Genomic DNA, 25,068 nt, shown 5'->3' on the forward strand with positions numbered 1-25,068 from the left:
TAAGAGAGAGAGAGAGAGAGAGAGAGAGAGAGCGTGTGTGTGTGTGTTTTCCTCTGATGCATTCTTTATTTTTCAGTGCCTCCCATTTCAAATAAGTTTTTAGAAACTAATGTACAAAATGTCCCATAAATGATCTTTGTGTTCTGCAAACTGCATCTGATAGAATTGCATTTTACACCTGCCCTTACATAGAAAGTAACCACAAAAATCTGCCAGAAAAAAAGCCTTAAAAATCAGAGGGGGGGAGAGAGAGAGAGAGAGAGAAATAAGGCAAAGGCAATCATTAAGCTAACTAGAGAAGACTTCCTCTAAATTAAACAAATCAGATATTTTCAACAAGGCAGCAGGTATTCAAAATGCTCCCTGCCCTGGCCACCTACTCCTTGAAAGTCCATCACCTTTACCACATATGTGAATTGAAGTGATGGGCAGGAAGTGCCTGGCAGCAACAGATGCAGTATAAAAGCTTCCTCTTGGAATTGTAAGCTCAACATGACAGTGATTGTCAGACTTGGCCAGCTTTAAGCATTGGGCCTCTTAGCTAGATTATATCTTGTTAGCATTACACTACTCATTTTGCTGCTTTTGGTCACACGTTGGCCGGGTATCAATTTATTATACATTTCTGCTAGCATTTCAAACTAAATACAAATGAAGGTAATAGCTATTTATAATTTATGGGTCTCTAGGCCGGAAGAATTCTGGGCATGTTTTCAAAATAACATAACTTAAAGGAATGATTTGCAAAATGGAAAAAGAAAAAGAAGGCAATATGCCCAAATAAGCTTATACCAAACAGGCACAGTATGAAGCAACTAGTAGTGAGATTCTGAGCAGATCCTAAAATAACACGAGGCACCCAAAACTCATAAACATCAATGCTATGTACACCTAGTTCCCCTTTGTGCCTTGGCAATGCCAATCTAAGCAAACACGCGCGCACGCATATATGATGTGCCACTGGTAGGCAACTAGCATTATTACTAGCATCCCGCATTCCTTTAGCTCTGACAGTGTGCTACATGCTGTACAGAATGTGATTATTTGCCTCCAGATGGTGCTTTAGTGGCTTTTAGACATGCCCTGGTCACTGGGATGTCACACAGAATAATGTGAATGCCATTGCAACCCTGTACATGTCTCCTGGAAGATAAGCTCACTTGAGTTCAGTGGGGCTTAGCTGGCAGGTCAGTGAGTGTAGGGTTGCAGCCAAAATATAAACACTAGCTGCAAGGATACGATCAAAAATGCAACCATCTCAAAAAGCTTTCGCAAATACAGCATCTCCAAACATGATGGATGCCAGAGTCAACACGTATTGGCAAAATAAGTACCAACCCCACATTGCCCTCAATTTTTTTATACCACAAATGTTCTGGTATATTTTTGTCCGTGTTTGTTGCACTATTATTGCCTTCTGGCAGCAATAATGTGATTGCATTGGGCAGGCATCGCAACCAACTAATAAAACAAAATAAATCCATCCCTAATACTTTGTCATTATGTTGTGAACTTGCTGCAGAATACAGCAACCATTTCACACCAGTCTGCAGCCGGCCCCTCATTTACTCAGGTGTGCCTGTCCAGTTGCACCTGGAACTGCAGGTGACCCATGGCATCTGGTTGGCCACTGTGGAAACAGAATGCCAGACTAGATGGACTTTGGTTCTGATCCAGCAGCACTCTGCTTATGTTATTAAGAGAGCTGTTCCCAGCTCTATCTGATGATGAAGCTTAGCTTGTCCCTCAGAGGAGGCAACCGTCTTTTATGGCTTCATAAGTCTACCAGTTGTAATGTGCCTGTATTGGGGGTTCCTAATGGAGCCTACACAGGGCCGGCCCTACGTGTAGGCTGGGTGGCGCAGGGCACCATGGCACCGGCCCACCAGGAGGGCACCGCGAGCTGCGCCCGCCCGCTGGCCGGCCGGTCCGCCGCGCAGCCGCGCGCTGCGCCCACCCGCCCACCGCGCTGGGAAACGGGGCGGGAGGGCGCCGGAGAGATCGCGCTGTGCCTGCCCGTCCGCCGTGCAGCGCGCAACGCCCACCCGCCCACCGCGCTGGGAAACGGGTGGGAGGGCGCCGGAGAGATCCGGCGCACCATGGCGCGAGGGGCGCTTAAGACGGCCCTGAGCCTACAGATGATGGTGAATCCTCGTTACTTTCAAGGATGTCCATTTCTGTGAGGACCAGTTTTATATCAGTGTGCCAGAGTCCGTGTTGGCTGCCAGTAACTTTCCAAGTATAATTAAAGGTTCCAGGAAAAACAGCCTGCGGGGAGCATTGATAGTTTCTGCATTGGGAAAATGTGGCCTTTGCCATCTCTTTCAGCATTGTTTGCCTTAATATCATTCACTTTTAAAAAGTGTTCCCAGTCTTACCTTCTCTCTAATTTACAATGTCTCAATATTTACCTTGGTACAATGATGGATTGAAAGAGTAAAATCATTGCACCAACTCTGAGAATCCCTCCTATTAAATGAGTCATAGAAGCTGCTAGTCTTTTCAATGTGATTTTTTTTTTAAGGATGATTGACTTTCCCCCCTTAAATAACAAGCAATTAAGTTTATTCTTATTGGGAACCCACAGTTAAATAAAAAACTTTTGAGTTGCTGCAGTCTGTGCTCTCCACGTGCTGGTGCCAAGATGATTGTGGTGTGTTTTCTCTCTGCACACAGCAATCTGTCCTTTTATTCAGAGAGGGAGAGTACAAGGAAGCATTGCAAATCAGCAAACATCTGGATTTCATGCATACCCTTGAGTATTGAAAGAGATAGTTGGTGCCTTCTGGATATTTGGCTGCAGCTGTGTGTTTGCTCCAGAATGAAAAGCAAGCCATGCATTTAACTCCTTGGAACAAGAAGTCCAGATTTTGCTCCTGGCACTATTGAGTTAAAACAATCCTTTCCCTTTAACTTTTCACATGAATTCTCTTTAAATTACTTTGGCTGCTTGGTGTCCACATGCTTTGCAAGCAGATTAGCCTCTTGATAGTTGCCAAAGCTTTTACTCTGAGAAAAGTAAATAGATAGAAATTGAGAAGAACCACACTTTGGGCCCCTCCAGGTGTCCTTTTTTAATTGTGCATCCATGATGAGTTGTGTTCATTATGGTATTGGGGTGGATATACAGTACATGATCCCACTTTAAGTATTGTTTGTACCTGCAAAAGTTTCAGAATGGGTGTACTACTTTGTATGCAATACGTGCATGTCCCAGAGCTTGCTGCTGAAATCCTGGAACTTTTAATGCTGCCTATTGAGGGGGGGGGGGCTATTTTTGTTTAACTATAGCACAGAATTGCCTCTCCAGGTGGCAGGAATGCAGTAACATTGGGGAGGCATCACAGAACAACTAATAAAGCAGAATGATGTGTGGATGGTCCAGTACAAATCCACTACTACTGCACTATTATTGTGCCAGTGACATGCTGTGGAATACACACACGCACACACACACACTCAAAAAAACAAGCAACACCATTCTGGATGGGGCTCTTTACTTTTAGTTTCTGTTTGACCAGGGTTGCCTCTGAGCTGTGATTATTTTGCCATAGCCATGCTTGCTGGGACGGCTGGGAGTTGTAGTTCAGCAACATTTGGTGGGCCAAAGGTTTGCCGCTCCTGTCCTGTATCATGTAGATGCCATCATCTCTATGCCGTATGATAAGTTTTGTCGGACCACTTAAAGCCATGGCAAAGTTCCTTTGGTGTCTTGCTCCATGAGACCAACCACACAGTATAGCAACAGCTCTAACCTTGAAGAAGGGGAAAACACAACGTTTACACTTAATGGTCGTGTTCTATTTGATGTTAATTTTGGCCTGCGACAACAGCTCAGAAAACAAATATCTGAGAGAGGCAATTGATTTCCAGCCACAGATAGAGGTAAATGAATAGCCATATAGAGCGGGGGAAAGGCTTTCAGGTAGTCAAATGGGGATAAGTGCAAGGCAATGATTTTCCAGGAAGGTGTTTTCCCTGGTCAAATTAGCTTTTCTTTTTCTTTTCTTTTCTTTTTCTTGTTTGATTTAACACTATAGGAAAGTTAACCTACCACCACCCCACTATATATATATATAGAGAGAGAGAGAGAGAGAGAGAGAGAGAGAGAGAGAGTGTTAATGTAATTTGCTTTCTGTGTGAAAATTGCATCTGTTGAGGCATGGGGGCCCAGGGAGAAGATCAGATATGGATTCATCACCTGCATAATTGCTTTGCTGGACTCAAGCCCATCCCAGGACAGGCCGTCTGCACTTGTCAACTGTTGTTGGATTCTGCTGCTAACAAAAGTGTGGGAGGTTTGAGAAGCAGCAGCAAAATCTCACCGTGGATTGATTCCTTCCCAACTCACTATTGTTATGCTTGTGGTCTCTGCAACCTTTTGAACTTGGAAAGTAATGGTAGTGGTATTTATTTATTTATTATTTATTTATTTATTTAAACATCTATTTCACATTTAATGCTTTAAAGAAGAGGCTGGGAACTCTTTGTAGCTTTTCTTCTATGGGCCTCGTGCCAATGGTGAGAATGGCCAGAGGCAAAAGTGTCAATTCCCGAATAAACACCAACAATAATTACAAAGAGAGGTATGCTTACCAACAAAGGAGAAGTTCACATATATTTTTGGTATGCTATTTTTTTTAGTACCCCTGTTTTTTAATAGCCTTTTTTTAGTATATTTTCTCTTATTCTTTCTAATCTGGGGGGAAGTATTTTATACCACTTCTAAGCATATTACTTGGAAGTTATGGGTGGGGTTCCCCTAACCAGCCCTATCAGCAAAAACCCTTCTCAATAACTTTACTTGCGCAATGCCCCCCCCCCCCCGTCAACCATACCTGCCAAGTTGCTGTCAGAGAAATAAGGGACCGGGCCAGAAATAGCAGACCAGAAGTAGCGCTGCCGCCATTTTGGAACTGGGCGGATCATGCTCAGAAGTGACTTTTGATGCTGCTTTGCCCAGCTCCAAAATGGCCACTGCGCCAGAAGTCGCACTGCAGCCATTTTGGAACTGGGCAGAGCAGCATCAAAAGTCGCTTCTGAGCATGCTCCGCCCAGTTCCAAAATGGCTGCCACGCCAGAATAAACCAGGAAAAAACAAAAAAATCAATTTTTTCAGCTAGGAACAGCTGGAAAAACGGGGATTTCCCGGGGAAAACGGGAGACTTGGCAGCTATGCGTCAACCCCCTGCATGCTCTCCACACACCCTTGAAATTGGCTCTGGTAGGGTCAGGAGAAACCCCAGGGCAGCAGATGGGGGAAGGATAGATAGGAATTGTTCCATCCTTGTGAGGATGGAGTCTTTGGAAGAGTGAGTTGTTGAATGAATCCCCACCACCCCGAAGACCTGAAAAATCATTTTACGCACTCCCTGATTTGTTATTTTTCAATGTGTGTTGATATTCTTATGGATGTGGGCTTTTATTTGCATCAACCCTTTTTGATTCTGTTAGTTTTGATTTTTATGTTATATATATATATATATATATATATATATATATATATATATATATACACACACACACACACACACACACACACACACACACACACACACACTCCCCCCTGTGGTTCTAAACATCCTTGAGCTAAGATGTATTTGGGAAAGTTTTTTAAGTGTATGTGTGTGTTTAGGGTACTCGCGGAAGGGAGAGTCAGACTGCTGTGTGTCCCATCCATCTTCTGACATCTGTGCACAGAGCAATATTCCAGCAGGCTCTCTATATGATCAGGAACCCCAGTTGTGCAAGGTTTCCCATCACACATCGGCTCCCCTTTTCAGATGCTGCACCAAATGTCAAGGGCAGGGCCAGCAGGTTTGGCTCTCCTCTGTGCCTCATTTCTGTAAAGGACTCCAGTTTACAGGAATGGCAAGGGCTCTAAAAAGCAAGGCGAGAGCTGGAGCACTGAAAAGAGAGCACCTGTCACTGTGGCAAACCTCTGCTTCTGCGCCCACACATTCAGTATCCAGTGCTACAAACCTGAGTCTTCCACATCTAGCAAGGGTTCTTAAAGCATGCATACTCAAGACTCATATCATTCACACGGTCCTTTGGATGGAGGAGAAATTTGATTCTGTTCGCATTTCAAGGCAAGTTTACCTGATTCACACTTTTCCGAAACCATGCATGAACTGAAAATGCAGCAATCCTTTGCACTTCTCTGAATTTTGCAAAGCAGTTCTCCAGCCAAGTAACTTGTGCAAAAATGCAGATAGTGGAGTAAAAGTCTGAATGGAAAATGCATATGTTAGTAAAAAAAAAAAACATGCAAAATTGCATTATGTTTGGGGAAACTGCTTTGGAAAAAAATGGTTATTATAGGCAAAATATATATGTTAAGAAAGATATCTCGCTAAAATGCTGGTGAATGGTCACAATGACTTCAGATGCAAACTGATGCAGAAATGTGGAGAACTCAATAGTGGACAAATGAGAAACTTAGAGAAACCAAAATTGGCTGATTTGACCATCCCTACCCAACCCCCACAAATGGCTTCAATATGAATTTAATAGAGCCTGTTACCTGCCCATATAAGCTGCACAGAGTAATGTGAGCCATGTCATGCCTTCCTTTTGGAAGCCCCTAATTGGAAGTGTCAGAACCTCCCTACTGAGCTTACACTTAACAGTAACGCCTAACCATGCGGTAAAACTACAATCCCTTACTGTAGGACTGCAGCATTCAATCAGTTGACCTTGATGTTTTAAGCCTTTTAAGACTATGGCCATTTAAAAAAAAAAGTCAGATGTGGACATCAGCATGTAATGCTTCTAAGTGGTTTGTTTAATTAATTAAAATGCAATTGCTGAGTTGACTGGCCATGGGGCGGGGAGATCCTAGGTAAACAAGATAACGTGATAGGTATAGTACAAAACAGTTTTGCTGAAGTGGAAACAAATAAATCAATGCAATTAGTTGCAGAGAATATAGGAAACACATGTTTTCCTGCATTACAGCAATATATTTGCCATTCCTCCCGCCCCACGCCAAATCCGATACCATTAAGAAACTATAAAGCATAAATTTCATAGCCTATGGTTGCAAAACTGATGATAGTATTGATTGCAACATCCATTCCCCCCAAAAGAAAAAAAACTCCAGAGTCCTGATTCTGCACTTTATGCATGGCGAAAATATTACCATAGTTTGCCTTCGAATGCTTCCTTCCCTGCAAAAATCTGTTCTGTCTTCTCAGTCTCTGTGTAGTACAGCACTGGGTTGACCGTGGCAGCCCCTCTTATTACCCAGTTGGCAGAATAAAGAGAAACTGCATACTGTGCAGGAGCTAACAGGCAGTGTGGTTTGGAAGTGCTGGTTGCGCTAAATGTTATCACCAGAATTCATTCATTTCATTGGCTCTTGACCATACATGGGAAGAGCTTTAGTTCACTGGTAGAGCCACCTCTCTTGCATGCAGGATCGCCCAGGCTCCTGGCAGCTCAAGGTAGGGCTTTGAGAGGCAGTCAAACAAGTAGTGCTTGAACTGGGGCTATACTAAATAAGGAAGATGCAGGCCATTGTTGCTAATTTCCCCCTTTTTTTAACTCCTGGGCCACAGGTAAACCATATAGAAAATCAATTTGTGCAATGTTTTTTTTTTTAAAAAAAAAGTGGGACCTGCAACAAAACGTTTCATTGTGAAGTTCCCCTGTTCACTCCATTCCATCCACCACCACCCCTCTCTGGTATTCCACTCCTGCCTCCAACAGCCAGCCACCATTCTGAGCCCACTGAGCATGCTCAGTCCCCATTTAGCTGCTTTGGGGGTTTCCCCCTACCTGTAGGTTGGTTGGTTGGTTGGTTGGTTCTTCTAAGGAACTTTTTTGTAATCTGACAGCGCTTGGGGTTTCCCCAAGCCTGCAAGTGCTTCCTTCTTGTGTGCGTTTCAGCAACATAAGAACTGACACTGTTAGTAAAGAAAAAGAAAAAGAAAAACGGTGCGGGAATCAGAAGTTACTTCTAAAGATTTCTCTCTCTCCTTGTTTCCACTTGGGTTTCCTTTGCTATTTGCACTTAGCCAAGGTAATGTACTATGAAATGCTTAACAGATGTAACATGGGAGTAGAAAGCTTCAATTAGCTTCTTGGGGAATGGGTTGGGTGGCGATGGAGCTGGATTGTAGACCCAGAAGCTGCATGGTTTTCTGGTTTTCCTTTTTGATTTTGTGAGTCAACACATTATTAATTATAAGTATGTTTATTTTTTTGATGCAACTTAGTTAAAAAAACCAAAAACCTTCCAAGATTTATATCCTGTCTTGTCATCCAGGGAATTCAACTTGGCAGGCATGGGGGATACTACTTTCCCCCATAGCAAACCCTCTGCAAAGGCCCACTGAGACCTGGAAGCCAATGTAGCTCAACTCTCTACCCACTTATGTGCCTTAAGGGGTGAAGAATTCCCTGTCTCCATGCAATGGGATGGGGAGGGAGTTTCCATATAAAATGTAAATACCCCTTCTCCTGCCCAGCCTCCCTTCACTCAATTTCCAAGGATGCTGAGAGTTCCTTTCATATTAGCTCTGGGCCCTCTCTATCTGGCCCCTAGGACTCTCCCCAGACCTCTTCTTCTCAGCCCTGCTGCACCCCTTCCCTGAGTGCTTTTGCATGGCTGGAAGTTGTCCTTGAACTACAGTAATGCTGCTCACTTGCCTGAGCAGAAGAACAGCTTGTTGAATCAGGCCACCTGGCCCAGCAGTGGCCAACCAGATGCCTGTGGGGAGCCTGCAAGCTGGAAACGAGCGCAACAGCACTTTGCCCACTTGCAGTTTGCTGCAACCAGCGGCGTAGCAAGGCACCGCAACACCCGGGGAGGCAAATTGCCATGCACCCGGGGGCGGCGTCGCTACATAATGATGCATGCGTCACTACGTGGCGGGGTATTTTCCCCCCTCCCACGCCTCCAAAACCGAGTGCCTCTAGCGCCAAGCCTGCGGGCTTTCTACCTGGAGTTTGCCACTGGAGGCGCGCGGCTTTGGAGTCACAGGGGGGCAGCTATACCCCGCCACGTAACGACGCATGCGCAGCATTACACTGTGCATGCGTCGTTACGTGGCGGGGTATTGCCGTCCCCCAGTGACTCCAAAGCCACGTGCCTCCAACTCCAAACTCCCCTAGCCCACTTGGCGTGACGGGGGGTGCCAAGTGGCACCCCCCCCCGAGTGGAACCTGGGGCGGACCGCCCCCATTGCCCCCCCCCATGGTGACGCCCCTGGCTGCAACTAGTTTTCAGAAGCATACTACCTCCAACAATAGGTTTAAAAAACAGCTACAGTGGTACCTCTACTTACGAATTTAATGCGTTCTGAACGCACATTCATAAGTCGAAAAAAAATGTGAGTCAAATCCCATAGGAATGCATTGGGAGAAAAAATTCGTAAGTCGAAGCAACCCTATCTAAAAATTCGTAAGTATAAAAAATCCTATCTAAACTACATCCAAGATGGCAGACGGAGCTCCGTTCGTAAGTAGAAACATTCGTAAGTAGAGTTATTCCTAAGTAGAGGTACCACTGTATTGTGGCTAGTGGCCTAAACAGAGAGATCTGTGTGTGTCTAAATGTCTGAATTGTGTATAGCTTGAATGACAGTAGAGTCACATGTATTGTGACAAGAGTCATACCTGTTGCCCCACCCACTTTTTTGCTCTGACCACGCCTGCCACTGGTTGCCTGAAAAAGCTTCCCTGCTCCTGCCCCCCGGCCGAGAGCCTTCCTAAATACATCACATTTATTTTATTTATTTATTACCTGTATATACAACCTATATCTTCCAAAGATCTGAAGGTGGTGTAGATTGTTCTCCTTCTCCCCATTTCCTCCTCACAACAACCCTGTAAGGTAGGTTAGGCTTAGAGATGGTGATTGGCCCAAGGCCTATCAGTGAGCTTTATGGCTGATGAGTGGGGATGAGTGGGGATTTGAACCCTGCTCATTATAGATAATAGATCTCAATATAGATACATTCATTATCTATATTGTTTCATTCAAGTTAGTAGGGAAGCTTTTTAAAGAAATTCCATTTTTTTTAAAAAAAAATTATCAAGTTAGGCACCTCTGTACACCTGGGGAGCAGTGGTGTCCTGTCAAGAAAGTTCACGCTGCTCATTTATTTAACAAAAAGTCCTTTTTCAAAGCTCTGGCTGTTTCCCCTTAAATGAGGAGAGCAGAAGCAGTGACCAAGAAAGAAGAAGGAGGTGTTAGACAACATTCCATTTCTTTTCTCCCTCTGCAGTGACTTTGGTTCGTACAAAGGGCTCCCAGGGCATTCCGGGAGAAAGTGGTTATTTGCTGCAGCGCTACACTCAGCAAGAAATAAACTATCTGTAAACACAATTTGCTCAATAAAGTCAATAAAGCCAAAAGCAAGTTCTTGTAAGGGTCTAGGGAAAGGAGTAGTTTGCACTTAAAGCACCTTGGCTGAGGAAGACTATAAATTTACACCTCCTGACACATGCCCTTTGGAAACTTGCGCTTCCTCTGTTTTTGTTGTCATTATTGAGAGCAAGTGATACCCATAATGTTGAGTGTGTGTGAGTGTGTGTGTGTGTAGAGAGATAGATAGATATTCTGTTTCAGCAAATATACAGCTTTTTAATCGAATGAAAACGCAACGCAAACTCAGCCAAGATCTCATCTGCTCTTCATTTTCTCCTAATTTATAATCAGGAAATCCATTCGTACAGGGCATATAATTTTTGTGCTTTCTAGTGGCTTGTGGAACGTACCGTTCTGCACACAGTCACATTTAAATTGATAACCGTCCAGGCAAAGTGTAATTTTAAAGTACAGGCTAAAGGAAGGGTTTGATCTCTATATTAGTAGGGCTGCTCCAATTTTGTTGCTGCTGGGTTTTCCCTTGAGTTGTTTTGCATCTGAATTTAACCAAGACCTTCTTCTTCCTCAATGCGTTTGACTAAAGCTGCCTCAGTAGAGGCCAAAGCTTTCAGCGTACAGAGGAGGATGTGGTTTAAGCATCCAGATTAAATGCAGGCTCTCCTTAGCTGCAGGCCACATGCATGTATTCATCACTGATTTCCAAATGACGGGTTTGTATATCATTGGTTTAGAGTCCACAGCCTTACATTCCGGGACCCATATTCTGCCAAAAGCATAACAATTTGGTGGCTGGAAGGAGAAACAGTCATTATATGGCTCCAAATTGCTAACTGGCACAATGTGCCAAGAACAGCAGAAATCCGCTGGTAAGGAGAAGATTGCAGTCGCTCTTTAAAATAATTTGATGTTCTAAAAATACAAATGCAGGAAATGTCATCACGTTTCAAAATATTTTACATTAGTAGGTAAATACATAAAGAGTTACGTGATTGGTGTTTCTAAGTGGCACCGTCTCTAAATGATAGGAAAACATCCCTGGTGTTGAGTTTTTGTATTAAATAAATTGCTTTGATTTGATGTAAATCATTTGTAGAAAAGAATCCCCCCCTGCACCATTTCCCTTCCTTAAAATAACAAGCAGGGGGAAAATCAGACTCTTGCAGTATAAAGACAAACACATATACATACTTGTTATATTTTAAAAATTGCATTATGTGCAAGATGTGTTTAATTGCGCACATGCGAGAACGCCACATTCACACTCTGAACAACTGCTAGTCACGTCGCATTATATGGCATGGCCAACATATTTTTCCAGAACAAAATAGCCCCTTTATGTTCAATATACAGTGGTGCCTCGACTTACGAATTTAATCCGTTCCAAAGGCACCTTCGTAGGTTGAAAAATTCGTAAGTCGAAAAGTGCCATTGGAAACGCGATTTCCCATACGAATGCATTGGAAACGGAAAAATTCATGAGTTGAAGCAACCACATCTAAAAATTTGTAAGTCGAAAAAACCCTATCTAAAACCACCACGGTTTCCTTTCGGGTGTCGAGAAATTCGTAAGCGTGCGGCCATTTGCCCCACTTGTAAGTTGAAAAATTTGGTTGTTGAGTCGTTCGTAAGTCGAGGTACCACTGTATCATTATCAAACCAAGCCTTACTTCATGTCTTCTTTATAGCACTTTCCTGAATTCCTTAAATATGCCTTTAGTTCTTTCCTTTAAAAGAAAAAGTTCCCAAAAATAATTGTAGATTCGGATAATTATTTAAATCCCATTTCAAAAAATGTGGTTCATTTTAAAAGAACTGGTTTGTTTGCAAAACATTCCTGCATTTCATTATAGTGAACTCCTTCCTTTACTTTTTACATTTCTTTGCATCACCAGTAATGCCAATCAAAAATCTGAACTAGCAAAATACATTAAAGTACATAAATAATGAGAAAATTAAGGTTGCAAACCTAACCCCACTTACCTGGGAGTAAGCCCTGTTGAACTCAGAGAGACTTACTACTAAGTAGACATGGTTAGGCTTGCACCAGGAAGCTTTCCTCTGCATGCTACGTGGAAATGAAATGCCACAAATAATTTTTTATGGTTATGTACAGTATATGTTGTACAAGGGCAGAACTCCCTGAAACACTGGCCCTAACTTTGTACTTTTAAGAATTTCCCGAATACTTGTGGGACAGTTTTCCTTCAGTGCTGTTGGACACAGATTATTTGACTGGTTAGGTCTAAAAGCACCAATTTGCCATGCAATTTGATGCCTTTTTTTAAAAAAAGTCTTCCTACGTTGAAGTGTGATTTAGATTTTAAACAGGGGTGGCTAACCTGGCAGGTGTTGTTGAACTCCAGTTCCCATGATCCCCAGCCAGCATAGCCAAAGGCCAGGGTGGCCGGAGTTGCAGCCCAGCCACATCTGGAGGGCCACCTCTGCCTTAGAGTCTTAACCAGGCATCCCCAAACTGTGGCCCTCCAGATGTTTTGGACTACAATTCCCATCTTCCCCGACCACTGGTCCTGTTAGCTAGGGATCCTGGGAGTTGTAGTCCAAAACATCCAGAGGGCCACAGTTTGGGGATGCCTGGTCTTAACTATCTTACTCTTGGCAAATGTGAAGCAAGCCTATTTTCTTGGTATTTGCGTAGCAGCTCTCTGTTTCGTGCAAGAGAGTTTGGGAGACTTTCTTCAGCGTACACTGTCAATTCCCTGCTCTTACGGTAAGCACCTTCTCAGACTTGTACGTTTCAAATAATTCTATCAGGGTTTCAGGATTCCATGTTCCACTGGAGTGCTCTGAAACACAGGGTGATTAAAGGGTAACTCTTTTGGTGGCCTTGAAAATATGCCCTTAGATTTGAGGCTTCCAGCTATCTAGGCAACCGCACAGCAGGTGGCTTTTGGCACAGAAGTCGCTGGGGGAGAAGAAGGGAGGGAGGGAGGGAGGGAGGGAGGGAGGGAGGAAGAGTAAATGAAATGTGAGCATAAGCCCCAAGGAGGAGAGTTGAGAAGCCAGTCCCCGAGTAAATATGTTTGGGGGCCTTCTTCTTCTTCTTCTTCTTCTTCTTCTTCTTCTTCTTCTTCTTCTTCTTCTTCTTCTTCTTCTTCTTCTTCTTCTTCTTTGTAGGCGTCTCCTTTTCCCTGAGTGGCGTTCATGGGCGAGAAGGTGGATCCAGCTTTGGGGTGCTTGGGAGAAGGTGCTAATTGCAGTGCTGTGCCAGCCGTTATCATTGTTATTATTGCAGTTGCCGAAAGAGAAGCGGCTGCTTCTGAAAGCACCAAATTAGCACAATACGGAGATGCTTGAATGTCAGGATGTAAAAGCCTTAAAAGCAAAAGACAGCAGAGATGAGATAGAGGGGTATTTTCAAAATCACACAGCCAACTCCTCCTGCTGAAATCAGCATTCAGGATCGAGCTCTGAAGGTGGAGGAAGGGAGAGAGAGGCAAGACGGAGAAGCATTGAAGAATCTTCCTAGTCCTCCTCCAGTTGTTTTCTGCTCTTTCTCCCCCCCCCACCCGCTTTTCACCCCCCCACCATGGAAATTATAGCCTTGCTGCACTTTCCTTTGTTTCAAAACAAAAAAAAAACCTGAAAAGGGGGGGGGGAGTGAGTCAGGCAGAATCCTCTTGTATTTGTCCATGAAAACAACCTGATCCAAGAAGCGTTTTCTTTTGTTCTTTCTGCTTCTGCTCCCCACCCCCACTCTCCCTTCACTATTGTCTGAGGTTAGCGTCTTTCTTCTAAGTAATGCACACTCGGTTGTATTCAGTTCAGTGTTCGATACTATATGACAAGCACGCATAATCCAATCACCTGGTTGCCTCGGGCAACCCAAATTGTTCCCAAGGTCACCAGGATACCTGTTAGGACCCTTAAAAAGTTTTGGCTCTTATTTTTATTATTTTTATATGTTTATTATTATTATTATATATCCCACATTTTTGTCTGTCTGTCTCTCTTAGCTGTCTATCTTTATATAAAAAAAATCCTTCAGTAGCACCTTAAAGACCAACTAAGTTTTTATTTTGGTATGAGCTTTCGTTTGCATGCACACTTCGTCAGATACACTTGAAACAGAAGAGTCAGACCCTTATGTATATACAGAGGGTGGTGGGGGATGCAGTCATCAGCAGTCGTTAACAGCCATCTACAGGTTTACCACTCCCATCAGCCCATCACCCATTCCCACCCACCCCCAACATGATGATGAAGAAGAATTTGACTTTTGGCCTCCTTACACTGGGCAAAAGTAAGGACTGGCATTTTGCTGCCTAATTTGAAGCAGAAAAAATGATATAAGAAGAGACTGCTGGATCAGGCCAGGGGCCCATCTAGTCCTGTCCTCAGGCTGTATCCACATAGCAGTAGAGAGGTGTAGAGTTGGGGTGCAGAATAAGGGAACTGTTCTGGATCTGCATACGGTCAAAAAGAGAATAGTATAAAATCCGATTTACTAATAGGAAACTCATACTTCAGGTGCTGATCCTTTTGAGGCTGAAGTGGAACCATTGGAGGGCAAGAGATAGATTTCGGGGGTTCCAAAACTCATAGAAGAAGAAAAATAAACTTTTTTGGGGGGCGGAAGGGGATCCCCAAAATCATTTGTATAAGGACTGACCCCAACCCCATGCAGGACATGTAACTTGGGAAAGGGCATGGCTGTCTGGGCAACAGCATCACACTACTGTACTGTACAACCTTTCATTGCAGCTCCCATGTGTTAACAGAATATATCTGGCAGCTGATCACTCTTGGCTACTATGTGTTTCAGGGGCTTAGCAAGTGTTCTGATTCTATTTGTATGGTTGATTCACAGCATAATGGTGACATAGGGCCGTCTGCCTTTTCTGTCAGGGTATTATTGAATTAGGGAATGTTTAGAAGGAATAATCGTTTCAAGTCCGTTGCTCCACCTAGGCCACAATTTCATAGAAGAGCACAGTGGTCCCATTATCTGACGCTTCCTGTCATCCATGCGCCGTTGGTGTCCTCCGTGTGATATGTACTTCGTATTTCAGGTGCTTTTGCATAGCTCTGGCTTGGAGATGGGAAACCCAAATGACACCCTCTCCTCCTACTCCCACAAATTAACATGGGGCACAATCCACCAGGGTGTTCTTTTACACATGCCTCTTTGAGATAAATGGGAACTGTGGATGATCATTGCCAGGAGATGGTGTGGCTCTCATTTCTTAAAAGGAAGGTGGTGCAAGAGAACATTCTGGTGGGTTGTGTACAGTGACAAATATCTGACTATATTCCACCTTGTGCTGCTCTTAATGGGATGGGAAATCTGCAGCCACCCCATGTCGCAGTCTCTTCTTCCAGCACCACTGAAATAATCTGAATATACACTTTTCAGGAGATGGCAATATTTCTGGGGGCATGTTAGTGTTAACTGAATTTGAGTGTCAGCCTACGCACCAAGGAAGTGTTTTTCAGTCTGTATCTCTCATTATCGTTTTCTTTTTCTCTCTCTCTTCAAAATTCCACAGGGAACGGGTATGGCAACCCCCGAAACTCACCAGGTCTGCTGGTCTCACCTGGCAACATGAACAAGAATATGCAAGCAAAGTCTCCTCCTCCCATGAACTTGGGAATGAACAACCGTAAACCAGATCTCCGAGTGCTGATTCCACCAGGCAGCAAGAACACGATGCCATCTGTGGTAACACATTTTCGTCTTTCCCCTTCAAGATAGAAATTTCCCAGACAGTGCTAAGGCCATGGGGGATCGAACACAAGGCCTTGTCTATTTTATCTGTTGTAAGGCTTCCTTGCTTTAAAAGGGAGCTGCTCAAGCAAACTGAAACAAAACAAAGACTTAAAAGTCAGATTTAATTAAAATGTATATAATCTAATGTAAAAAGCCTGAATCAAACTTAAGAGTTACATTGTTTCTCAATCAAATTAATGATCACTTATCAGGACACATATGAAATCAAAGTCCCTGTACATAAAGTTTGATGGGGCTGTTTGATGGGATTCTGGATAGCAGAGTAGTAGTTTCAAATAAACTTTGTTGTCTTCTGGATAGGTCCATTCTCTCTCTCTCTCTCTCTCTCTCTCTCTCTCTCTCTCTCTCTCTCTCTCTCTCCCTCCTCCCTCCTCCCTCCTCCCTCCTCCCTCCTCCCTCCTTTCGATTTTAATGTATTTATTTTCTTCAAGTCTTTTTCTTTCCTACTTTTTGTTTTACCACTTTGCTCGGATTGAGGAAGCCTGCCTCACCATGAGCAGTGGTAGATAGAAAGCCCATGGCTCTCCATCAAAGAGCTGCTTGACAGCCTTAGCCTTTTGATCAAGCCCAAAATTCTCTTAGTGTATTTGATACCGCTGAGGCTGCTGTTCAAGAAAGCGAACATACAGACGAGGTGTGAAATCCACATGTTCTCCACCTTTAAAATCAATGGGGGTTGCAGTGCAGTATGTTTTCCACTAACATGCTTAATAAACCTTAAAACACAAGATGTAACATCAAACCATGGTCTGATATTGCATGAACAAGCCTGGAAAACAGGTATATTCCCTTGCATGCTCTGAGCTGTTAAGTAGGAGGAACACAGAAAATTGTCCTGTACCGAGTCAGAAAATTGGTCCACGTAGCTCATTTTTGTCAAGTCTCTCTGAGGTTGCAGGCAGGGTCAGACCAGGAATTGAACCTGGAATCTTCTCCGTGCAAGCTATGATGGAGATACAGCTCTTCCCTTTTAACAACTTCCTTTTGCTCTTCTTGTTGTTGTTGTTGTTGTTGTTGTTGTTGTTGTTGTTATATCTAATACCTGCCCTTCGCCAGCAGGTCCCAGGGTGGACTAGAACAACTTAAAATCAAAACAGATAACAGTCACAGGAATCGGGTGGGCCCTGAAAACATGCATCTCATGTGTCACAGACCCAAAGCTGTACAGCAAGGATGCCAGATATACCTTTATGGAGAGGGAATTCCACAGCTTAGGGCCACCACCATCCAAACATCCGAGGGAGGTGGAACTTCCAATGCTGGCCATTGCACCCAGGAAACGTGCAGCAACACAGTGTTGCCAAACAGCATTTGATCCCGATTTGCAATCCATCCCAGTTTTCAGGACAAACTGGGGTGGGCAACCTGTGGCCCTCCAGATGTTGTTGGACTATAGCTCCCAGCCTTGGCCTTGGATGGGAGCCTCCCCTGCCACAAAGTCTCTTTGTACATTCCCTAGGAGTGGCGACAGATGCCTTCCTCCTGGGGCTCATACGAAGGCCTTCTTTGTACCTCCCTGTGGGAAAATGGGCATTCTGGCCTCACCCTGGGAGAATGCAATTCTGCCATCAGTCTTTACAACCCTTTTCTGCTCGCCTGCTACAACTTCACTAGGCACCTGTATCTGTCATGATTTTTCATAGCACCCATACAGTGCTTTTTTTCCCCTTTAAAAATGTTTAGGGGCCCTCTCATTTTCCTACTCATATTGCAATACTACCCTTCAATGAGGCCAAACTTAGATTCACAAAATGTTTAGGGGTATGCATACCCCTGCATACCCCCAGAAAAAAAAGCACTGGACCTACCGGTATATATTTTGGACAGCAACTTCCACCTTCCTTCTGTTTCTTTTTTATATATATATAAGAATTTTTATTAATTTTTCACATAAGTACACATAAACACACAAAATAACAGACATTTAACAAATACATCCACTAGCCCCTACGATCACATTTAACAAAAAATGAAAAAAAGAAAAAGGGGAAAAATGGCTCCCCTCCCGTCTTTCGGATTTGTTTTTTTCACTCTAGTCCTGCAGTTTCTTTTACCTACTTATTCAAAGTCAATTTGTAGGATTTATTTTAGTCCTGCAAGTGTCCTTAAGCTTCTACAGTTCTTCTCAATATATTCCACAAATTTACTCCACTCTTTTTGGAACTTTGTTTCCCCCTGGTAATGGATCCCATGGGTTAACTTAGCTAGTTCTGCATAGTCCATCATCTCACCTTCCTTCTGTTTCATGGTTTCCTCTGTTAATATCTCAATAAGAATTTCTAAGCTTCTTCCAAAAGATTTGCAGAAGAGCAATAGTTGATTATTTCACTGAACGGCATCAAGAAGTGATGTTTTGTTTTAAAAGTGAAGCTTTAAATCTTCCACTCTGGAACCAGGGTCACATTTTTCAATAATCAGAAACAGCAATTATTCTTCACAGAAAAATCCTTTCTGTTATTATTGGTTTTTTAAGGGGGGGGAGCATTATTAATTTGGTGCCGTCAGATTATGTTAAATAGAGCTAGGATACTGTCAAGCCATCAAAAGTGCATGAGACATGTGTTAGTGTCTTTTAATTCCCTACAAATTAGCAGAGTGGAATGTAAATCTTTTACCAGAAATCTACCATTTAACAGGAGGGTTTTTAAATAAATAAATAAATCAAGGCGGCACGTATAAGTGACGCAGAGAATATTTGTTTTCTTTATGTAAAATGGCAAGCAATATAAACAGTTCTATCTTCGCTCTTAGCATGATGCATTATGAATTAAATTTGGCACCTAAATGCAGCACTCCCCTCTTGAAGCAATGATATAAGTACAATCTCTCATGGGACTGCTCTTCAGGCGAACTGGCAGCAGCTTTCCCCCAAGGAACATTTTCAAGGCGTTCTCTTCCTGGTGGGGTCTCTGAAAACCAAGTACTTTGCAGGAATGGGTCTGGATTGACAAGACAAAGACTAGGTTGGGGTGAAAGCTGGTCTTCACCTTTGAGGCAAATGTCTGGAGGTACTACGGTAAATGCAAGGCTTTATTCAGCAGAGACGGGGCCCTGTGAGCTTCAAATCATTTATCGAGAGCAGCTCAGATTATTACTGCATGGTGAGATTACTCTGGAGTAACCAGTTTAAGAGAGAAAGAGAGGGTCACCCTGGTTATGCTCTGAAATAGATCTATGCTTTGTCGAATAGCAAAGTGCCGGCACACTTTAGAATATCTGCTTTTGCTAATTATTCATCCTCCTTTCTTATGCTGTCAGTCTGAGGATGTTGATCTCCTTTTGGTAAGTGAGAATGATCCTTGTTTTAGTAATGCAAAAACGGTTTGTTTGCCAGCCCTCACTGAGCTAGTAGGAAAGCTTCTTTACTGTGAAAAGTTTTATCAGAATTTTTTTAAAAAAATGCCGTGTTACTTTCTGTCAGATCCTATTCAAGAGTTGGGAGTGATTCTGAATCCTCTTCCTCTTTAGAAAGAATATTGCTGTTCTAGGGATTTCATCTTCCGATTTCCCCAACTTCCATATATTCACACTGAATGCTCTGTACATTTATGTATCCCAAGCTGAATTTTTGCATGTTAATATCCAACACCAAGAAAATGTAAGAAACATCTTATCCTTTAAAAAAAAAAACCTCACAAAAAAAAGAACAGTTTAAATATCCTTCAAGTAACTTTTGCCATTGGTGAAAATGAAGTGGTCACAGCACCATCTGCTGGTTGAAAGTGAACATGCAAGTTTACACATTCATGTACTGTGGCTTGCTTATTCAACATACAACACTCTGAAAGAGATCTGTGTGCGTGAGCATGCTTATGTACACATGTCACTTGCTGGGCCAGGAACTGTGGGTGTGACTTGGGTGTGCATCCATGTCTATGTGCAGTCTATCTGCACTGCACTGCTTTCAATCAAGTGTGCATTCAGAGTGCTCTTCTACATTGTGACAAAGCTATCATTTATAGCTACCTGTTTAAAGCATGGCTGACTTGGGATGAAATACCATCATTTTAATAATATTTTGCAACCAGGTTTTTTTTAAAAAACCTAAACAATGCAAGTTACATATAATTAGTTATCATCATAGCCTGTTGGCTTACTAGTGTGTCGGGGGTGGTGGGAATCTTATATGTTACTAGTTTGGTTACCTAGGAGATTCTGATATAATGGGTTACTATGGAGACAAGTGGTCTCTTGAAAGATTGTAAATCATAAGGATTGGCAGAGTTCATAAAAGCCAAACGATAAAGGATTAATTTTGTGAAATCTTGTGTACAGTCGTATATCGTATGAACAAATCTGACACCTAAATATAGCTCATTTCGACTGTTTTGCACCCTGCCATTAATATGTTTATTTTACTTACTTTAAAAGAATCAGAGGATAAATAACTCTCAGTCTGCTCAGTCATTGGCTACCCCAGTGGTTTCCGTGGCAACTCCTACTTTGCCAGGGCAAGGGATGGGAGGATACCCATCAGCCATTTCAACAACATATGGTACCGGTAAGTTTCCACATAAGATGCAAGCAATGTAGATTGCAGGGGGGTGGGGAGGGAAGCCAGATATCGACAGTACTACTCAGTACTGCTGAAATGTCTTCTTGTGCACTACTTCTCTGAGTGCCATTCTGGCAGAAAATGCAGGAATAAATAAATTGTCTACTGAATCATAGGAAGAGAGATGTATTTTTTTACTGTGTGTCACAATAAGAAATTAATTAAGAAATAAGAAATGCTGAAAATCCAAGCCACTTGGATTTTCAGCATTTGCTCTACAGCTTTCGTAGAAGCTTAAAACTGGTGTTCGCCACCAGGCATCAGGGACAGCTTACCCAGTTCTTGAGGTTTTCAAGTATTTGGTGCTATTTCTGATGTGCTCCGCTGTGCATCTGTCCAATTCATGTCATCCCTCTTTTGTACTCCCACACTGCATCCATTTGTGCAGCAGAAAGGTGCGGTTGAAAAGTGGTAGCAGCACATCTCACCTTTTAAAGAGAGCCAGTGTGGTGTAGTGGTTAAGAGTGGTAGACTCGTAATCTGGGGAACCGGGTTCGCGTCTCCGCTCCTCCACATGCAGCTAGTCACACTTCTCTGAAGTCTCTCAGCCCCACCCACCTCACAGGGTGTCTTTTGGTGGGGGAGGAAGGGAAAGGAGCTTGTTAGCCGCTTTGAGACTCCTCAGGGTAGTGATAAAGCGGGATATCAAATCCAAACTCTTCTTCTTCTTCTTCTTAAATTGGATCCATCTGTTTGCACAGTTTCTCAGGGTCAGGCTGGGCTGGAAGGGACACTCTTCAGTGCAGGATCTCTAAGCGCTGGATCCTTAAGTACAGAAGCATTTTGCTGATCTGGCCAAGCTCCTAGGCCAGGCTCCTTGAATTCACCCGTCTTCAGACTGCAAGAGCCTTGCTCCCTTCTGCACCTGAAGGCTTCCATGGGAAGTCCCTTGATGAGATCCCAGCCTCAGAGGTTGCTGTTTCAAGAGACCTGTGAGCTTGGATGCCAATGTTAGTCTCACTTTTACCGTAGTTCCCAGTGATCATCAATAAGCCCTGTTCACTTCAAGCCATACCCAATAAGATGACTCTGGAGTGAGTGGATTGCTGGCTCTTGTTTCAACATACATTTGTGTTTGATGGTAACAAATGTATGCACAAAATTAAAAAATTGACTGTCCTCCAGGAATGCAGAGAATCTGATTCAGCTGGCATTTGTTTCCCAAGATAACAACCCGAATGGCTGGGGCAATGGATACAGATTGATACCACAGGAGTAGCGAAGGCACAAAGCCTTATCAACTGAAAGAGTAAATGCTTAGGTCTATAAGTGTATATCAGGTTTTACCGTGACTTTTAAATAATTGCATGTTTTCTGTTCTTGCACCTAGAATACTCACTCAGCAGTGCAGATTTGTCATCGCTCTCTGGCTTTAACACTGCCAGCGCTCTCCACCTGGGCTCAGTAACCGGCTGGCAACAACAACACCTACATAACATGCCACCATCTGCCCTCAGTCAGTTGGGGTAAGTCACTATATCAGCAAGAGCTGTGCACTCCTGAATATTGCATCGTGGTGGTCCGAGTGAAACAAGAATGGCTATTCCCCTGGGGCAGACCCCTGTGTCTTGAGTTTATATATAGCAGCACAGTCTCATCTGGGATGAATTAACAACAAGGGGTCACCCAGCTCAGTACCAAGAGGGACAGGATCCATAATCTCCTATGCAAATGCTGACTCTGGAGGGTGTGGCATGCAGAGGAGGCAGAGACCACAGCCTTTTCAGAGAGGCAGAATCTGCTTTGCCCTTGTCAGAAGTGGCTCGCAGACAGAGCCGGGATGCTAGTTTCCCAGCAGGTGAGTCACTGTTGCCTCCTGGAAGGGAGAGAGGTGAGGCTGCAGGGAGGTTGGTGTGCCCAATCCAATACCTGTAAATAGAATAAATCAATGCCCACCTCTCTGCCATCTTGCCCCTTCTCCTCCCCATCCTGGCAGACAATAGTTTCAAGTCACTTCTGGTCTTTAAATGAAGCCCGGGAGTCCTGGCATATTCCCGCTTCTATGAATAAAAGTTGTTCTGCTGGTTGCAAGCTACTGAGAACGCCCCTTTCCTTTGAAAAAGCCAAGTTTAACATGTAATAATAAAGTGGCCAGCCCGCAACATGTCAGTGATGGATACATCATGCAGCATGTCTGTCATTTGGTCACACTGAGCTCCTGGCGTGTGTGCAGTTCAATTCGTCCAGACTCCCTGCCCACTTCTGACTGAGTTTGCTTGCCCCATAGTCTCTTCCCCACGAACTGTCCTGGTGTGGAAGTGTTGGCTCCACCTGAGCTTGGGCTGCTTTGTTAAGGATGGCTTCCCCCCCTCCCCTCCCTCTCTTCCCTTGGCTCAGAGCAGCAATAGCAACCCATGTCCAGAAGTGGCCTGTCATTGCGCCACTATAGCTATGGACAGGAATCCCTTATGTGGGAGGCATGTAGTTAATAATCAGGTGCTTTTCAGGTCAAGCAGTTTCTATCATTTTCTGTTTGCAGAGGGTAAGGATCTAGAGTTGGGGAATGGGGGGGGGGCATTGCATGCAGAAGGTTCCAGGCTCAATCCCCAGCCTCTCCACTTTAAAAGGGGATTAAGTGGCAGATACTGTAATAAAGATCTGTTCTTAAGATTCTGGGGAGCCTCTGCTGGGCAGGGCAGACAGCCCTGGGAGAAATGGGCAAAGAATCTCAGAATTGTGGAATTGGAAGGGGCCACGAGGATTATCCAGTTCAATCTCCTGCACTGGAGGAATCTTTCACCCAACAAGGGGCTTGAACCCATGACCCTGAGATTAAGAGTTATGCCTGCACTCTGGTATAAGGCAGTTTCCAAATTGTTAATCTGCCCCTGATTTCAACTGTGCTTAAAAGTCATATTTTAAACATCCAAAACCTGAATGCAGGTAAGGCAGTTCCAATGCAACCTTACCCCCCCCCAGTCCAGCCCTTCTCCAGTCTATTAACACAAAGGTTGTTTCGCTAATTAGAATTCTAATATGTCTCTCCTCTACTTTTTTAACTAAAGCTTTAGCACCACTCAAACTTTTTAACACTTTGCTCTACCAGTTTGCTGCGTATCTTTGCTCGATGTGCTGCCAAGTGACCTCACCATTAGACCTGACATTAACCCATATGTTTATCTGGCCATCCTCGTACAAGCACATTTTACTTATTTGGAATTCCATTCTAGGAACACAACCTAAATGTCTGCAAGCAAAGCTCAGTTTTCTTTCCCAGTTAAAGGGCATCCATTCCTGCCCTCTAGTGGCTATTGCAGGAGAGCACTTTCTTGAAAGGAATGAAGCCTGTTGCAGACGTTTGAAACTTTCAACAAACTCCTAAATTTGCACAACTGCAATAGAACAAAAATGCAGAATACAAAATGAAAAAGAGCAAACAAGTGCTGACTTTTCTTATGAACTGAACTTCTACATACCATGAATGGGACAGGCTTGACGCAAGAATTGAAAATGTCTGTGCCAAGTAGCATTAATATCAATGAACAAATTGCTTTCTGTAGCTCACCATAAGATGTAGCAACAAGCCTGTCTGTTTGAGGAAGCAAGGTAATAATTAAATGCTAAACCATCTGCAAGCCTTCAAAGAAATGCCATGCACTATCCTCAATTTCCAATGCAGTCATAAAATAACTGCCCTAATTTTACCTGTAAAATTGTTCTTTGTTCATCATTCTAACTTTGACAGAAGCTAGCACTTTAGGGGCAACCTTTAACCACACTTTCAGTGACCCCACAAGACACCCCTGAATTGAAAGAGCTTTTTTTTTCAAGCCAGAAGATAGGTTAGTGAAACTGAGTTTTAAGCTTTTGGGCTTGGTATAATCTCCAAGCTGGTATTATGTAGGCTGGTTTAAACATATTAGAAACAGACAATTACTAAGAAAAATAATTTGGAAATCAACAGAAACCAAATCCACTGAACAATATTAGGTACTCGAGCAGAGATTATTCAATAGATTTCAGAATGCATTAATTCCTTTGTTCTAAAAATAAGCGGTGCCTTTCATAAATGCAGTGTAATACACCCTCAGGTAAATTTGGGGAGAAAGAGAGGCAACCAACAAACCTATCTTTACTAAATAGACAAACAACAGAAATACTATGGAAAAAGTGAATTACACTGGAACAAAAAGAGTTTCTTGAAACAATACAAATTTGTAGGTGCAAATGTAACCTTTATTCAAACTAGCCTGACCAGCATGACATTCTAATCTGATGGGTATATGAAACAGTGGACACTGGAATAAAAAAGGGTTACTTGAGTCTGTGAGTAAATAAGAAATTCTGAAAATAACAAGTGCACCCTGCACTTTTGTCTATTACACCAATGTGTATTGTAAGTGGATCATTCTGGTGTTTTAAAACTTTTACAGATTTGAATATGTTTTATATAAAGCTATTTTACAGCATCAAGAAATGCCTTTA

The 25,068-nt window shown here is 43.2% G+C and overlaps 1 protein-coding gene across 20 annotated transcripts in view; it reads left to right on the forward strand.

Annotated features, from left to right (window-relative positions):
• The window catches only part of MEF2C (myocyte enhancer factor 2C), a 170,104-nt gene that overhangs the window by 136,266 nt on the left and 8,770 nt on the right, over window positions 1–25,068 (forward strand). For all 20 annotated transcript variants that reach the window (XM_088653047.1, XM_088653049.1, XM_088653048.1 and 17 more), the window contains 3 exons: window positions 15,847–16,019; window positions 20,460–20,589; window positions 21,974–22,109. In XM_088653047.1, the coding sequence (XP_088509173.1) occupies window positions 15,847–16,019; window positions 20,460–20,589; window positions 21,974–22,109 (439 nt within the window). The remainder of the gene's footprint in view (window positions 1–15,846; window positions 16,020–20,459; window positions 20,590–21,973; window positions 22,110–25,068) is intronic.

The sequence above is a fragment of the Zootoca vivipara genome, chromosome 10, assembly GCF_965207765.1.
Source record: "Zootoca vivipara chromosome 10, rZooViv2.hap1.1, whole genome shotgun sequence".
Classification (NCBI taxonomy): domain Eukaryota; kingdom Metazoa; phylum Chordata; class Lepidosauria; order Squamata; family Lacertidae; genus Zootoca; species Zootoca vivipara.